The sequence below is a fragment of the Myotis davidii genome, unplaced genomic scaffold (assembly GCF_000327345.1).
Source record: "Myotis davidii unplaced genomic scaffold, ASM32734v1 scaffold370, whole genome shotgun sequence".
NCBI classification, from domain to species: Eukaryota; Metazoa; Chordata; class Mammalia; order Chiroptera; family Vespertilionidae; genus Myotis; species Myotis davidii.
This window is the reverse complement of record NW_006288615.1, coordinates 5,557,253-5,574,758: the sequence shown is the minus strand read 5'-3', so window position 1 is coordinate 5,574,758 and position 17,506 is coordinate 5,557,253. Positions and strand designations below refer to the sequence as shown.

The following is a 17,506-nucleotide window of genomic DNA, read 5'->3' as shown; positions in this document are numbered from 1 at the left end:
TTAATTACAGGTTTGCAAATTCCCTCATTTTCATCCTCATGCTTTCCTGTGAAATACCAGGCAGGTGTTTCTCCTTCCTGGGTTTCAGCCAGGTGAGGGGACTTTTCCAGAGTCAGGGCTGTGGAGACCTCAACCCCCCTTTGCAGGCTTGCCTCTGAGCGGTCTGTCACCGTCCCCATGGGTCAGATCTCGCTTGAAATAATAAAGAGGGAGAATAATGAGTTCTCACCAGAGAAAATACTCAAAAGACGGGAAATATTTCCAAAAGAAAAGTTCCCAAAATATTGGTTGGAGTAAGAGATTGTCTTTCCCAAAAGACTTCACCAAAGGGAAGTCATTCCATTAAATGTAAAAGTGGGTGCGCTTAATTTTAAAATGATCCCTCTTCCCCATGCTCACCAGTCAGAGGCAAGAGACATACATGCCTGACAAGTTTTGAATGGGTGAAAGGCTGTCATCCAAAAAGAACAGTGTTCTAGATGGTCTGAAATAGCGCGATTCACACACTTCTCTCAAATGCTAACTTTGCATTATAGATGTATGCAGAGTAAAGTTTGTGTCTGTAAAAACACAGGTGAAAAGTGGGAAGCCCACCCAAACGGCTCCCTGGGCGTTTCCTTGACAAACATTATGACAAGTGTCTTGTACTAACTCTCACATTGTCTTTGAGCCATTCTCACGTGGCACTCTACTAATACAGTGGCTCCAGGAGGGTGGGCTCTGGAAAGGGAGGGAATGCCAGCAGCTTTATATTCTATAACACTTACCTGTTATATTCCTAATTTGCATTTTAACATATCCCAATATTAGCAGGCTTAGTGCATCAACCATAACATGGAAACAAGACCCACTCGCTGCCCCTCCGGGTCACACGGTGTTTGCCTTAAACCAAGATGCACACGTCAACTGTCACCATATGAAATTGCATAGAGAATGCAAAAGAAACAGGCTTTACGCGATGGGCCACCAGTGAAAAATATCTGAGGCAAATTGTATTTGTTGTTAATCCTCACCCAAGAATATTTTTCCATTGATTTTTAGGGAGAATAGAAGAGAGAGGGAAAGACAGAGAGAAACATCGATGGGTTGCCTTCTGCACGAGCCCCGAGCAGGGCCCGGGCCAGGGAGGAGCCTGCAACCAAAGTATGTGCCCTTGACCGGAATCAAACCCGGGACCCTTTGATCCACAGGCTGATGCTTTATCCACCGAGCCCAACTGGCTAGGGCTGAGGCAAATTATTTTAAAGAAAAAATATCAGTGCATTTCAGCAGTGACTACAAATAATCCTTTGTTGGCCTTGAAGTCACTCTATTTGAGTGATCCTTTACCCAGGTTTCCAAGTCTCAGGCGCAGCCCCAGGGGCACCTTCCCTGAAGATAAGACCTCTAACATCTGAACTCTGTCTCCAGGGCTGTGGGAATTCCCCTGCCTTGACCTTGACATGCAGGGCAAGGCACAGTGGCTCTCCCTCTGGGTCTCCAGGGGCCCTATCCTGGGTCAGCCCCACAGGAACAGAGCATGGTCAGTGGAGGTGTAAATTGGGTTTAGGTTTGGGGAGAGGGTCCTATAATGGGGGTCAAAAGGCTATGAGACGTGTTCAGCTCCTACAAGTGACACTGACTCTCCCAGCAATTGTAGAAGGAATTAGTTTCCTTGAGAAATCAGAATACTTTGAGGCTTTCACCAAAAAGCATTGCCCACCATTGCTTTCCTTGTACATGCACAGAGCTGACCCCTGCACACCTCAATGTTGAGTAAATGAAGGAGATTTCCAGCAACTCCAGGGCATGCCACTTGCTGTTAAGTCCTTGGAAATGGACATGGGGATCTGAGTTCTTTGTGCTGAGGTCGACCTCACCTCTAGGGGGCGCCCATGGCACTCCAGGCTGGGAGCAGGGTGCGGCCCAAATGCATTTACCATACTTGGCCTTCTCTGAACCAAGGTACACGTGCCTGTGATGTCTAGCCTGGGCCCAGGACAACCAGGGCACACACTGGAAACCTGGCTGCAGCATCTTCCTCCACCCAGGCCACCTGCACGTTCCACCAGGAAGGAGTCTAATCACCACACGAGACATCAAAGGGACAGACCAGCTCTGCTCCGCAGCCCCGCGGAGTGCGCAGCAAACACACTGAACCAGGCCACAAAGATACACTGCGGGCGAGACTCCACACCGTGGCGAGGGGTGCACAGAGGCGCCGGCAGTGTCACAGAGCACGCGGTCCGTGGGCAGCAGCTGGGCTTGAAATAGATGTAAAGAGATACCCACGGAGCTCGGAATTACTGAGGCAAAAGGTTTCACAGCGAGCTTATGACATAAATCACATTCCCTCAGGCCCAGACAAAGGCACCATGGCCGCAGCAGGCGGACTCCAAGCATCCACCGCGCCGAGGACAGTGCTCTGCGGTGAAAATCAAAGTGGTGTCACTGCTTGGGAAGCAAGCGTGTTGACAATGCCAGGCCTTTCTGCCTGGCTGACCTCTAGTTAACACCAGTCAGGGGTGGGGGCACAAGGGCAGGTGGCAGGCAGTGGCCAGGTTTGAATTCTGGAAGTTGTCAGCACAGGTGGGGCTGGCCTGGGGGAGAGCGGACAGGAGGGCAGAGAAACACACACACACACACACACACACACACACACAAATGTGAGTCCAAACTTGCTTTGCCACTGCACTAGCTGAGCTTGTGGGTTGGATGCTTGGTCTGGAATACAGGGCTTTGCTCACGGTTCTCTCTCCTGCCTCTCACCTGGAGGCCAGATTCATGCGTTTGAAGAGCAGATTTTGGGCTGGACCCCAGAACAGAAACAGCGTTCCTGAGAGGATGGGAGGGTAAGTCAGCCCCGCTCTGGGATGGGACAGGACCTCCCCAAGTCCCAGAGCTGGGAGGTAGCACCAGGACAGAAGCCCCTGGCCTGGGACCGCTCTTTCCTGCCTCTTCCATGGGTCATTTGTCCCTCATTATATAAAGTGATCCCCTCCTCAGAGCACTTCTCATTTGCAGTCAGCTCTCGTGCTAACGCACTCGGCTTCCTCACCCCTGTTCCTTGTTTTGTGCTGTTTTGTGCCTTGTTACCTACGGGGCAGAGGCCAGAGCACCCGGCGGAAATGCACGTGCGGGGGCCGTAAATATTCACACTCCTACTAGCCCACGAGCGGCGGAGCTGCAGGGACAACACCAGCAGTGCACTGTGTCCCCCAAACCACATAGGCCATGCTTCCCACGGGCATCCCTGAAGCATGTATTTAGGCATTTAACACACATTCCTAAGGCATTGCTAAGCCCCGTGCCGGAGTTAATGTGTTGAACCCGCCCTAATGGCACTGTCCCTCAGGAGGGTAAGACAACCACACACACACACACACACACCCATGTGATGTTGCTGTGGTGAGAACAGGTACAGAGCAAAGACCCTCCACACCTTGAAAATGCCAACTTAGGGGGCTTGACCTAGCTTGGGGGGGTGGGGAGGACGCTCCACAGGCTCACTCCCCCATCCATGTGCTGAGTGAGCCCAGACCTGAAGGCTGAAGCCTTTCTATGTGAGGAGGGGAGGAAAGGCCATCCAGGCAGAAAGGAGCAGTCCAGGCAAATGTCCTGGGGCAGAGGGAGCTGCCACATGTGCCTCAGAGAGGACCCAATCGCTGGGGAGGAAAGGGCAGGAGGGAGCCAGTTGAGGCGGGTGCTAGGCAGGGCCCTTGTTCAGGGTTTGAGCCTTTGTCTGGAGAACAATGGGAATCAATTACTTGCTAAGCGGAGAGGTGACATAATCAAATGAGCTCTCTGCTTAGGTGCAGAGAACAGCTGGGGTAGGGGCTGGGGAAAGCCCCATGGGACTGGTGGCCATCCAGGTGAGGACTGCAGAGAGAGGGGCAATGGAGGTTGCGGAGGAGAATGACAGATTCTAGAGACATCTGCAAAGCTCTGGTCTTGTCTCACCTCCTGGGCATTGCCCACGTTGAAAATCCAGGTGTAAAGTTTTCGTGTTTTCTTTTTACACAATTACAGAATTCGGTAAGGTGGCTTCACCCTGCTCCCATGACACAGGCTTTTAGGGGGCAAATCCTGGGGGAGCAATAATCAAAACCCAGGACTCCATTTCCAGTCTCCACAGGGCCCCGCACCCTGTCCCCGGGGGCAGGGGGAGGAGGGAGGAGCAAGCATAAATGGCGTGCCTCTGTTTTTCTTGCTCATTTTATTTCCCGTCTACATCTAGAGCAATGTGCCTGTGTGATTTTTCCCCTTAATTTTCTTTCTGCCGCCTCATTAGCTGGAGAGGGTGCGCGCGGACCCTAACGACATCAGCGTGTCAGAGTGATGTGGCGGCCGCCCCTCCGCAGACGCGGGGAGGCCGCCAAGGTTTTAAACTGTGTTGGCGTAAAAATAATGAAGGCAGCCAGCTGCCTGGCAAACACGAGGGCACAGCGCGGAGGGCGTGGGGAGGGCCCCGAGCCCCAGAGAGGTGGAACCGAGGAGAGACAGGAAATGAATTCCCAGAGACAGGCAATAAGGCTTTGTCACAGTCTGTGACCCACCAACGGGGCCGGGGGAGGGGCGCTGCTGCAGAGGGAGGGCCGGGAGTCCTGGCGCTGCAGGCAGCCGCTGGGATGCATTTCACGTTCCGCAGAAAGAAGGGAGTGGGCCAATCGGAGGGTCGCTGGACTCCAGGGGAGCCTGAGGAAGCCAGCATGGCCTGGAGCTCATCTGTATGTGACCCGACTAGATCTGGGGGTGCAGTGCGAACCCTCATCTTAATGGCGTGGTTCTCCCAACACAGAAGAGGACAGTGGGTGTCTGAGAGGGCCATGTTCCAGGAGCTGGCAGGCTAGTGGCAGCTGTGTTAGCAGAAGTGTCAACACGGCAAGAGCACATTGGGGTGAGTGAGGAAGGCGGGGGGGCAGGATGTGCCCGGCCCCAGACCCATGAACATCAAAAAGGATGGAATTACCATGACTGGGTTAATCAAATCATTTGGGGTGTTGGGGAGTCAGCCCCAGTGTTCATGACAAAGAACTAATGTTAAAAGCTATCCATACAGCAATGAAAACCAGGCTGGACCCAGATTTCTCTGCTGCAGTATTATCCTAAGACAACAAAATGTCGTCTACAGATTTTTAAAGGAAAAGTTTGGACAGAGGATTCTAACCTCAGCCAGGATGGCTTTCCTTTTGATGGTGAAAGAAAAACACCTGCAGATATCAAGACATAAGACAAGGCTTCCTAATGCATTTTTTAAAAAATAAAAAGCATTCTTCTATTTATTTTATTTATTCAACAAATATTTATTGAGTGATAGGCGGTAGGAGTGGATAATGAAAAAGCAGTACCCTGCCCTCATGGAGCTTACATTCTAAAGGGAAGACACTGTAAGCAGTGAACATAATAAATGGACCAATGAAGTGATGAGGCCTCAAGAGAGAAGCAGCTGCAGTTTTAGGTGTGGCACTGAGGGTGGGTGAACTTTGAGTCAAGACTTGAGAGAGGTAGGCATGGGCTGTGCAGATGTCTGGGGTTGGAGCAGCCTGTCTGTGGCCCTGTGGCTGGTGCGGGCCTGACCTGTGTGCAGACAACACTTTTCATGATCTGACCCTGCCTTCCTCTCTGATCTCTGGTCTCTGCTCTCATGAGCCAACCAACAGGTGTTGGTCCTTCTCACCTTCCAAGTTTGGTAAATGTGTTCACCTAGAGCACTCCTGCCCCCAGAACTCTCCGTACCTTTTGTCGCTCCTACTCTGTAGCTAGATCTTAGCTTGAATGTCACTTTTTCCAGAAGTCTTTCCCTGAGCAACTCACCACCCCATTGCAAGCCCGGGTCTGAGTTAGGTGCCATTTCTAGCACCTCCGCAGGGCCGTGGCACTCACTGCACATTATTATTAGTGTTTGGACTGTGTTGTTGGGACTGTAAAGTTCCATGAAGGCAGGGCTTGCCGTTGTATCACACAGAGCTACACACTCCTAGCTTCTAGTAGGAGCTTGGTAAATATCTGTGGAATGAATGGCTTAACGGACAGGCGGTAAGCATACAACCCAGTGAAAAGAGAGACAAATAATTGTAAGGCACATTGTAAAACTAATGAAAATACCAAAATTATTTCCAAAGGAGATGTAAATAGGAGATATCTCCTGTCCCGATAGAGGGACACACAGACCAGGCTCCTGCCCCCTGCCTTGCTGGGTTTGGCCAGTGCCATCTCAACTGCAGGAGGGAAGGGAGGAAAGTGAGGTCAGAGGATGTATTCACTGGGCCTGCTGTCTGCTACAGGCTGGCTGTGTGTTCCCCACCAGGGATCACTGCCCCAGGAGGACAGCCCACCCCATCTTCACCCTCTGGCTCAGGAATGGAATAGTGCTGCTACCAGCTCGCTCCACTATCATGTGCTATCCCTGGCAGTTCCCCTGCACTCACACTGAGCTCAACAGCCCCTGTATCAGTGCACCTTCCTGAAATCATCCTATATCAGACATGCCTTCTGTTTCCCACTGGAACCCTCGCTGATACCTGTGCAACGCTAAATGTCTGTACAGTGACGATCATTTCCCAGGAAAATATAGACTCACAAAATTGATTCAAGAAGAAATGAAAACAAAATATGCCAGTAACTAGGGAAGAAATAGAAAATATCAAATTATTACCTGCAATTAAATGACAGGCTTAGATAATATCAAGTGCAAGATCAATCATGTTTTCTTAATTCAATAATTATCTACTTTTTAAAATCTTTCAGGGTATTAAAAAAGATAGAAATTTTCTCAGGTACTTTTATTAAGTTAACATATTAAAACCTGACAAAAATAGCTCAAAAAACTAAAACTGTTAACCAAATTTAGTTATTAAAAGAGATGCAAAAATCTTAGTAAATTAAATCTTCCATTATAATTAGAAGAATAGCAAAGTCTGTTTTATGAAAGCAAAAGTGAGTCAATATTGGAAAATCTTTTTATATCAACTTGTTTTTTTAAAAAAGGCAAAAAATAAAGTTAAGTCCTGAAATTTGTAGTAACCTCGGAATGGAAAGATATTTCCTTAACTTAGAACAGAGTATCAATCTGAAACTAATATCCAAGATTATATCTATGATGAAACATTACAGACAATCCTATTAAAATTAAAAATAAGATAATGATGCCTGCTATCAATTTTGTTTAACATTGAACTTGAAGCTCTAGCCAATGTAATTAGACAAGAAAATTAAATAAGAAATATGAATAGTGAGGAGAAAATACCATTATTTGCAAAAATGATTGTCTCCATGAAACATAACCTTCATAAATAAGGTGTATTTACAAATCAATGAAAAGACTGAACACACTAGAGAAAAAATGAGCAGAAGACATAATGTAACAATTCAGAAAAGAAGAAAGACAAATGGTCAACCAAAACACGTGTAAACATTCCATCTTGTACTTATCAAATTTAAATAATGAATGCGATGATTTGGGCAGGGAGAAAGAGGCACTCTCATACTCAATTCTTTAAGAAGTGTAACAATTTACACACTCACAATTTGACAATATCCTTTAAAAGCTTGACAATGTACCTACGTTTTGACCCTGCACTTCTCCTTCCAGGAATTCAGTGTAGGAAGGGGGCAGAATTATTACCTAAGAATGGTTTGGGGCAGCAAGAGATAGACTTATGTTCAAGAATGTTCATTGTTTATCATTTCCACTGAGGGTAGTTCATTTCACTGAATACATGATGATCCATTCGTAAAATAATATTATATGGCTACTAAAATGATGCTCATTTATCATTTTTGTTCACAGTCAATTTTGAGTAGACAAAAATCAAGTTTCAAAATAATATACAAAGTATTAGCCCATTTTTACATATATTAATGTTTTGTCTAAATGCATAAAACGTGAGTAAACACAATATAGGGTTTATTCCGAACAAAAGACCTATGAACTGTTGTTTCTCTATTTTTAATATATTTTATTGAATTTTTACAGAGAAGAAGGGAGAGGGATAGAGAACCTATGACACGCGTGTCAGAGGTGACACGCGAACTCATTTTTTGGGTTGATTTTTCTTTGTTAAATGGCATTTAAATATATAAAATAAATATCAAAAACATAAATCTTTGTTTTGCTATGGTTGCAAATATCAAAAAATTTCTATATGTGACATGGCACCAGAGTTAAGTTAGGGTTTTTCAAAATGCTGACACGCCGAGCTCAAAAGTTTCGCCATCACTGCTCTACCCACTGAGCCAAATCAGCCAGGGCTGTTTCTCTTTTTTAAAGGAGGTTTAGATGTGAAGGAACCTGGACAGGCTGTAAGGGAGCGGCCATCCCGAGTGACTTAAATACGGTACCTTTTCCTGTTTGGCTCTGTGCTCGGGGAGCCCAGGGAGATGGTGCAGCCGGGCTTACCTGCTGGCTCTCACTGTTGTCTGCTGTAGGTATTTGCTGCCTGGTCTTAGAAAAATTGCTTGAACTCCGTTTTTCTCAATCTGAAAAAATACAAAGAACAGTTGTATTACACTCAGTAAATCTCAAGCCTCAAAAACAGAGAACTATGCGGTTTCGCCCCCCCCCCCCCCACCCCCACGCCAAGATCAACTCTGAATGTGATGGAGCTTCCAAGTCCAGCTACTGACTCACAGAAAGCAGCGGAGGAGCAGCGCGTTCCAGCACCCACAGGGACACACCCGCAGGACCCCAACAGTGAGAGACTCCGGGGCAGATAACCCAGTTTCTTCAACAAAGAAACAGAAAGTTCTAAAACTACATCATATCAACTAACCTCATGTGTTTAGATTCTTATTCAAACAAATTATTTTTAATATAATGGCATTGAAGAGAGTGCTGTGAATTTAAACACTGACTATATGATACTAAGAAAGTCAGTCTTGTTAATTTCTCAGGTGCTATAGTGATACTGTGTAGATATTTCTTCTAAAGGGTCCTTTAGGAGAACACAGTAAAATATGTGCGGGTGAAATGGCAGAATGCCCAGAATTTGCTTTAAAATAATATGAGGGAGACGGGCTGAGGGTGGATGGGTCAGGATTCACCATGGGATGATGCTGGGTACATGGGGGCTTATCATACTATTGGATCCAGTTTTGTGTCCATTCAAATTTCTTCGTAACAACAAAAAAAAAGTTTACTTTTTAAAAGCAAAGTGTTCCCACCTTTATGATAAAGCTGATGAATTTTAAATTTGCAAATAATAAAATAGGAGTCCTTTGACCATGGGGACTGTGAAAATAAAAGGGAAGGGCCAAGTAGAGGGGAAACTCCACAGCAAAGCAGTTCTCTTCGCCAATGTCCTGACATTAGAAAGTTGAGGTGAGAAGTTGGGGTTACTGTCCTCCACCATGCGCTCCCAGCAGAACCTCATGCTGTTCCCTGAGCAGCTCTCCAGAGTACCCCCGTCCCCCCTCGCACCCCCCCTCCCCTGCTTGCTCCTGAACCCGGATGCTGAGCACTTTGCCCAGATTTGCACGATGGCGGGACAGGGCCCCTTGCCCAGCGCGGCCTTGTGCTCATCTGTGAACTCCTCCTGCAGCCCTTCACCTGCCCAGCTGTGCTGCCACTGTGGTCGCCCCTGTTCCCAGAGGGACTGAGGACAGTCAGGTCACACAGACACACCTCCATCTCCCTGCCCTTTCCGCACTTGGACCCCAAGCCCAGTCAACCTGAACGTGGCCTCCCCACTTCCCACAGGTGCTGCAGACCTGCGCGCCAGCCCCTGCGGTCATCGAGGTCCTGTTCAACGCCTACCCTCAGCTCCGCGTGTCCGAGTCCTGGAGGGAGGTGATTCCGGAGGAGGTGTTTCAGGTGAGGGAGCCGCCTGCCTTCCGTGTCGGGGCCGAATCGCCGCCTGTTTCTGTGCGGGGCCAGGCGTTCTGCTCTCATCTCCAGGTGGGTGTAAACCTCTGGAGAAGGAAAGCGGAAGCGACCTGGGGGTGCATCTGAGTCCCTCTGCCTTCCTGTGGGCGCTTGGCATTCACCAGCCAGGAGCTCCTTTACAGTCGGGGTGTCCTACGAGGAGCAGGAGGAGCAGTCCCACGCTGACCAGAGGGACGGCAGGGCTCAAGGACCTGGTGTCCAGACCAGGGTGGGGGCCAGCACCTGAGTCCACAGGTGTGGCTCCCGTGTGTCCGCTGGTCTCACACTGACGTCCCGCCTTCCTTGCCAGGCACACCGGCCTTTCTACCGGTCTCTCCTCGCCTTGGCCGGCAGCCCGCGCCGCCTGCTGCACCTCTGCCGCTGTGCCATTCGCAGACGGCTTGGCAAACACTGCTTCCGCCTGGTGCCTCTGTTACCCTTGCCGGCGACCCTGCAAAGCTACCTCCTTTTGGAGCCAGAGGGTGTTTTGCACTGAAAACCAGAGCGTTTGGACTTGTTCTTGGTCTCCTCTTTGCTTCCGTGGTGGCTGGGTGGTGAGAGCGCCCTGGTGGGGACCTGCGGGCCTGGTGGGACCTCCCACTGGCCAGTGCAGACCTGCCTGAGCTTCAGGCCCCTGGGAATGCGGTAAGAGCCCTCACTGCCTCTCAGGTTGCTTGTGAGGATGAACATCGTGCATCGCATAGGACTTGTATCGGAAAGTGCCTAAGGGGTACCTGCTGCTGCGAGGTTTGTCTCCTGCCCGGGAGGGGTCAGCAGCATGCACGCTGCCCCCAAGGCTTCGGACCCACTGCCTCCTGGACAATGCCCCCTCCTCCTGAAGCCCGGCCACCTGGAAAGACTGTCCCCAAAACATGACAGATGTGCATACTGAGGGAGGACATCGGTTCCATGATAAAAGCCCCTTCCCCGGAGCCCACTGGTGCTTCCCAGGGCTCCCCAGAAGGACGCTGGAGGGGCTGTGAGCCAGACATATTTACCACATACGGGTCTTCTGTCTGACATTCTCACCAAACCCAACCGATCCAGCTCTAGGGCGTGGTCCAGAAAGCCACAGACCGATAAAGGTTGCGCTCAGCTCAGCCCAAGCATCTGTAACAGGAGAGATGTTCTGATGGTCTAGGACTGCAGTCACTTGATTTCCTGAATTCTGATGCTTTGACATCTGGGGCTCTGATGACTCTGGAGAGACTCTGCCGTCACACCCCGCCCCCCCTCCCCCCACCAGGGTTATCATTCCAGGATAGTAAATAACTTGCCAGCCCAGCATGCTTTTCAAATGCAAACCAACCCAGAGCGCACACCCCAGCCCCGCCTTCACTGGGTGCTCATGCCCCAGGACACCAGCCACCCGAGGACAGGTACCAAGCAACCCTTCTGCCCCAGAGCCCGCTGAAGTTATTCTGAGTAGCTAACCATAAGCCTAAGCCTAAGCCTAAGCCTAACCCGTCTATCCTGCCTTACCCATTCCTTCTGTGGAAATAACAATAAAGGCTCTTGCCCACACCCCCACTTCTGACCAACCCTGGTGCTTCCCCATGTGGCCCCCATGGCGAGGCCTGTTCCATCTCTGAGGAATGAGTAATAAACTATCTTTTCAATGTCAATCATCTCCTGATTGGTTGGCCTCACTTGACCTCAAGTTTGCTATTAGACACCATCCTATATAATAAAAGGCTAATATGCAAATCGACCAATCACTATGATGCTCACTGACCACCAGGGGGCAGGCACTCAATGCAGGAGCTGCCCCCCGGTGGTCAGTGAGCTCCCATAGGAGGAGCGCCGCTCAGCCAGAAGTCCTGAGCCAGGTTCCCAGCTGGCTAGTGCAGCAGTGGTGGTGGGAGCCTCTCCTGCTTCCACAGCAGCGCTAAGATGTCCAACTTAGGCCGCTCCCCGGGCCTAAGCCATCAGTCAGACATCCCCTGAGGGCTCCCAGACTGCAAGAGGGCACAGGTCAGGCTGAGGGACCCCCATGTGCACGAATTTCGTGCACTGGGCCTCTAGTATTTTATAAGAGAGACTGCTGTGGCCCTCCTCTGCAGGCAGCAGTGGCTCTGTTTTTGTCCAGTCTGAACCAATGCAAGGCACTCCTGAGCAATCTGAGAGGGGGCAGGGCACCTCGTCCCATTGTTGCAGTCTGAAAGGGGAGTTTATACCCACAAATACTGCAGGATAAGGCAAGGTGTTGTGTGCACTATGAGTGAAGCCCACTGGAGGGGAGGGTGAGCAGAGGGCAGACACTGAGATGGGCATTGTGATGGGAATAGTCTGGCTGAGCCTTGGCCAATGGTCAGATTTCAACACAGAGGGCCTCAAAGGGAGTGACAGGGCAGCAGAGCCCTCAGCTGACCACCCACATCTGTCCCTTGAGCCCAACAACTCACCTGCCCTAGAAAAGGCTACACAACATGGCTGTCCACAAGCTCCTCTCAAACAGACAGGAGTCACCACTGTATGGAAAAGTCAGGGGTGCGAGACAGTGCAAGGCAGGAGGTACAATGAATGACATGCGACGTGTCCTCTGGAGGGGAGGGTCACTGAAGGGAGTGCAGATAGGAGAGCCTTGGTTTTCAGACCAAGGGTTCTTACCTTATTGACAAGCTACGAGGACCATGGAGCAGGTGAGCAGATATGGTCACAGTGGGACTCCAGGAGGGTGACTCTGTCCTGGAAAGGGATGCAGCATCCTGGAGGGCAGGAGGAGCCCGAGATGATACCCTAGAGATGGGCTTCAGATCCAGGCTGCTCTGCTGAACAGGAAGAGCCATTTAACCAAAACCAGCTGCAATCACCTGGAAAATGAAGGTGTCTGTGCCTCTCGAATGTGGCTGGGGTAATGCCCCTCCCCCAGGGTGGCCCCACTGAGCCGGCCCAGAAAAGGAACTTGGTAAGTAGTTCCTTCTAGTACTATGATTGTTTTTACTATTATTAGAAGAAAATAGCCTAATGTTGGGAGAAAGACTGTAAAATATGGAAAAGCAAAGCCATGTTATTTATGAGGACAAATAAAAGGGCAAGACCAGTAAGAACTGCAGCCACAGCCCTGAGCAGCTCTGTCCTCACTGAACTTTGCAAATCTGAATCTGAGTGAGCAACTCACCATCCCTGCTTCAGCCACCCGATCCCGTCTCTCCCACACACCTTAGGAAACAGTTTGCTTATTTTTCTGAAATGCATTAAGTTTAAATATGTTTGGAGTCCTAGAACAAAGTAGAACTCTTTGAAAACATGTTAACATTATATTTCTGAAAATCTGATGAAGAAAGAATCATATTTAGTTTTTCAGATTGAATTGCTAGCAATTTGCTTTATTAATAAAGAAAATTTTTTAACTCAAAAATGTGTTGTTTTGATGACTGTGTCTAACTGTACGCTGCATGTATTAGGAGGTTCTAAAATGAAGGGGACTTGCCGAAACCGGTTTGGCTCAGTGGATAGAGCGTCGGCCTGCGGACTGAAAGGTCCCAGGTTCGATTCCGGTCAAGGGCATGTACCTGGGTTGCGGGCACATCCCCAGTGGGGAGTGTGCAGGAGGCAGCTGATGGATGTTTCTCTCTCATCGATGTTTCTAACTCTCTATCTCTCTCCTTTCCTCTCTGTAAAAAATCAATAAAATATATATTTTAAAAAAAATAAATAAATAAAATAAAATGAAGGGGACTTGCATCATTCCATCCAGATGAGAAAGAGAAAAAGGGGAGGGAGTAGGGGGAGAAGGAGAGAAGGACAAGACTAAGAGAAGGGAGTGAGGAAGGGAGGGGAGGAGGGAAGTGGGAGGAGGAAGAGAAGGAAGGTACTTGAGATAAACCTCCAAAAGACATTCCTCTTTGAAGCTAGAATTACCCTGGCTGACTTCTTTCCCAGTGAACAAACTATACCTGGGGATTTCTCTTATTACAGGCTCTAAAAATGTTTTCTATTCTTTCACAGTATTGGAGATGGAGCCCAAAACACAGTCATGTGCCCGACTAGGAATCGCACCGAGACCTTTTGGTTCATGGGTCACCACTCCACCACTGAGCCACACCAGCTGGGCCCTTCCAACTTTTGTTGAATATCTTCGTACTACTTGTCATCTGACCACAGAGAATTCCCAAACACACAATTGAGGTTCTCCACCAACCAAGGACCTGAGGAGGTCTGCCTCCCTCCATCCTGACTGCCCCCCAGACAGGAGGAAACGCCCCCAGCACAGCAGGAAGGCCAGCAGTCACCCTCTGACGCAGCACCCTGAGACGTATCACGTTTAAAATTCTGAGCACAGCGTGTAGGCCTCTCTTTTCAGCATATTTTGTGTCCAGTGAATTTTAAGTTACATGATCATCATCAATTCAGCCTGTTGTGAGGAAAATCGAAACCTCTGACTCTTTAAGAAGCATTTGCTAATCCCAGTAACTGTATTTAATCGTCACACTTCCAATTTCCGAAATCTCCTTCTGATGACACAGGTTGAAGGGGCAGGCTGTTGAACTTTGGCAAAGAACACTTAACCCTCTCCCCAAATGGTGTAAAATATAGGCTTGGAGAATGAGCTGGTAGGCCCCCGTGACCCGCCCTGACACCGGGCATCCGAGAGGAAGCTTAGTCACTGCCATTGCGGATGTCATTAGCTCGCCAAGTGCTTCTCATCTCTTAAGGGCTGCCCAAGGACCAAGTGATAAACCAGGAATATGGCATCTTTTATTCCATTATTTCAAGAATAAATTATCCCTTAGACAAATCTTTTTCTGTGCTCTTGGAATATTCAGAAGCCCCAAAGTTTCAGCTGTGATCAGTACATCTTATTTTTTGACTTAAGCATAGTTTTCAAATTCCAGGATTTTTCTTGAAATTGTCATCATCTATTTCAAAGCAAATATTGATTTAATTAAATTGCTAAAAGAAGCCTGAGGTTGCCCTAGCCTAGCCAGTTTGGCTCAGTGGATAGAGCTTCAGCCTGTGGACTGAAGGATCCCAGGTTTGATTACGGCCAAGGGCACATGCCTGGGTTGTGGGCTCCATCCCCAGTGGGGGGCATGCAGGAGGCAACCAATCAATGATTCTCTCTCATCGTTGATGTTTCTATCCCTCTATCCCTCTCCCTTCCTCTCTAAAATCAGTAAGAATATATTTTTTAAAAATTATCTTTTAGCCCTAGCTGGCTTGGCTCAGTGGATAGAGCATCAGCCTGTGGACTGAAGGGTCCCAGGTTCGATTCCGGCGAAGGGCACATGCCTGGGTTGTGGGCTCGATCCTGAGTCGGGGTATCCAGGAGCAACCAATCAATGATTCTCTCTCATCATTGATGTTTCTAACTCTCCTTCTCCCTTCCTCTCTGAAATCAATAAAAACATATAAAAAATAAAATAAATAAATAAAATTTTTTTAAGAAAAGAAGCCTGAGGTTACATTTCTAGAGCCTGAGAGGATTGCAGTATTGACACTTATTTTCATGGAGCCCTGCAGGTGGCACCACAGGCAAACCCTTCCTTCACCAACCTGTTCATCCCAGAATTAAAGAAAACAAGATTTTAACTCACATGATGATGAGGAGGAGAGTATAGAGAAACTATAGAATCGTGACGTGTCATATAGAATTGTGCGGCTATCATAAAATTTGAGTAATGAAAATATTGATTACGGAATTGCCTAGTTCCTTTGTATTAAATATGAATGTTTTATAGGCAATGTGTTTATAAATAAATATAATTTTAAGTTGATTCTTTTATGATGCCACAATGACAGTCCAATCCTCATCTCTGTGTTAAATGTGTTCTCTAACAAAATTATACATAGTCACCGCGGCCGTGTAACTAGCCGGGATGTCTGCCTCCATCTAATCTTTCAGAATGGTACTTCTGCAGCCCTCACACTCTGCTTAATCACTCCAATAAAAAGAGTAGATTTCTTTGTAATGCAATTTGTAAGCAATAAACATGATTGAGAATGCAGTGTTTGCTGTCGACGACGTTTAATGCAGGGTTTTAATTCGGTGTGTAATTATTCATCCAGTAGGCACTTCTCTGCTCGCATCTCTTCCCCCTGCCCTTAGTGGGTGAGCTGGGAGAACCTTGGGGAAACAGGGTTTCGGGTACTTTCTGCAAGCCAGCGTTCCATGCGGATGTTATGGAAAGAGAACTTTTTTTTTTAATCTGCTTAAGACAGGAGGTCACATTAACTCGTAATACAGACACATAAAAATGTGATTATGGGTTCTAAACAGAACGCAGTAGGCTCCTAGTTAACACAATGAGATTTCTAGGAAGTGATGCATAAATGCTTCAAAAATGACACATTTCTCACGTTTCATTCCAATTAAATTACTGAGGCAGCTAACAGCGATGAGCACAAAGCACGGGGGTAAAATGAGGGTTTTCTTCTAACTGTATCTCGGTGAAAGTATGTTTTTATGAGAAGCAGTTAATATTAAGCTATTATTTTTCAACTGTGCTGGAAGGGATGTCTTGAGCCTTTCTTGCGGGGCTGGCCCTAGAAGACTGTTCCTTTGTTTCTCGGGTTTGGTGAGAGGTGGGATGGCTCCTCTGGGTACCGCCCCACCAGGGCCTCTGGGGTGAAGGGGGTCAGCCCGCAAGGGGTCCCTGCCATCAGTGCCCAGGGTCAGGCCCAATCGTGGCCCAGAGGCCTGTGGCTGCAGGACTCCAGAGCGCGGGGGGACGGGAAGGGGGCGGGATTGCTCAGGTCTCCGGACCTGAGCGCCTCAGGGCCTCGGCCTCACGGTGGGTTCTCGGTCCAGCATTGGGGGGCGAGGGGGGTTCCGGTGGGGTAGGAGACCTGCTTGGGTCGGGCCTGGGGTCCGCGGGGGTCCACCCCACCCCACACCCAGCCTCGCTCTGGACGCGTTGGGGTTCAGGGCTGCTCCGCGGGGAAGGAGCCCGGAGGCGCGGGGGACCGTGGGTGGGGGCGGGGGCCCGGGCGTCGGAAGACAAAAGGATGTGAAGCTTTAAATTCAAAAAGATGTTTTGAAAGCCTCGTCCTGGGGTTTGAAAGGCGCAGGGAGGACAGCGGCAGAGCGATCCCAATCAGAAATGCGATTTGAAGTCCTAATGAACTTGATTGCGTGAACATTTATAATCCCCCGTGGCCCTAAATGAAATCAGATATAATCAGAAGATACAGAGAAGGGAGTGTTTACAGCCGACGCCGGGCGGCTGCGGGACGAGGAGATGCGGCCCCGGTATTGATGTCGAAAATGATGGATAACGCGGGAATGGCAAATATACTATTTGTCTAATGGCTCGGCAATTAAATTCCCCTGTAAATGACCCATGCCTCATTTCATCCTAATCTATGGAATTTTGATTGAATTCGTCAGCTCTAATTGAAAAATACTGCACTTTAATGTCTGCATTGCAGTTTCAGGACGAGAGTGGTTTTAATGAGACAGTGCCCCCCTGACCCGGGAATATTTGAGACTTTTATTCGGAATTTAAAGCCAGAAGATTGCTCAACTAAGCGCTGCGATTTCCTCTCCTGTATCCACGTCCATCTATCTCCACACACGATTTAATAAACGCACTTGGGGATAAATGCGCCCCGGACGCTCAAGCCTCGGTGGCACCCAGGGGCCGCCCCTCCCCTGGAGAAGAGTGGGCGGGGGCTCAGGGCGGTGCGGGGCCGGGGGCGGGGGGCGGGGGGGCGCACTGA

The 17,506-nt window shown here is 48.8% G+C and overlaps 1 protein-coding gene across 1 annotated transcript in view; it reads left to right on the top strand.

The window, feature by feature from the left end:
- ASB18 (ankyrin repeat and SOCS box containing 18) overlaps positions 1 to 10,469 on the top strand; it is a 43,841-nt gene extending 33,372 nt beyond the window's left edge. Inside the window, exons 4-5 of the mRNA XM_006760666.2 lie at positions 9,666 to 9,790; positions 10,152 to 10,469. Coding sequence (XP_006760729.1) covers positions 9,666 to 9,790; positions 10,152 to 10,337 — 311 coding nt within the window. The 3' untranslated portion in view covers positions 10,338 to 10,469. The remainder of the gene's footprint in view (positions 1 to 9,665; positions 9,791 to 10,151) is intronic.
- The last annotated feature ends 7,037 nt before the right edge of the window (positions 10,470 to 17,506 follow it).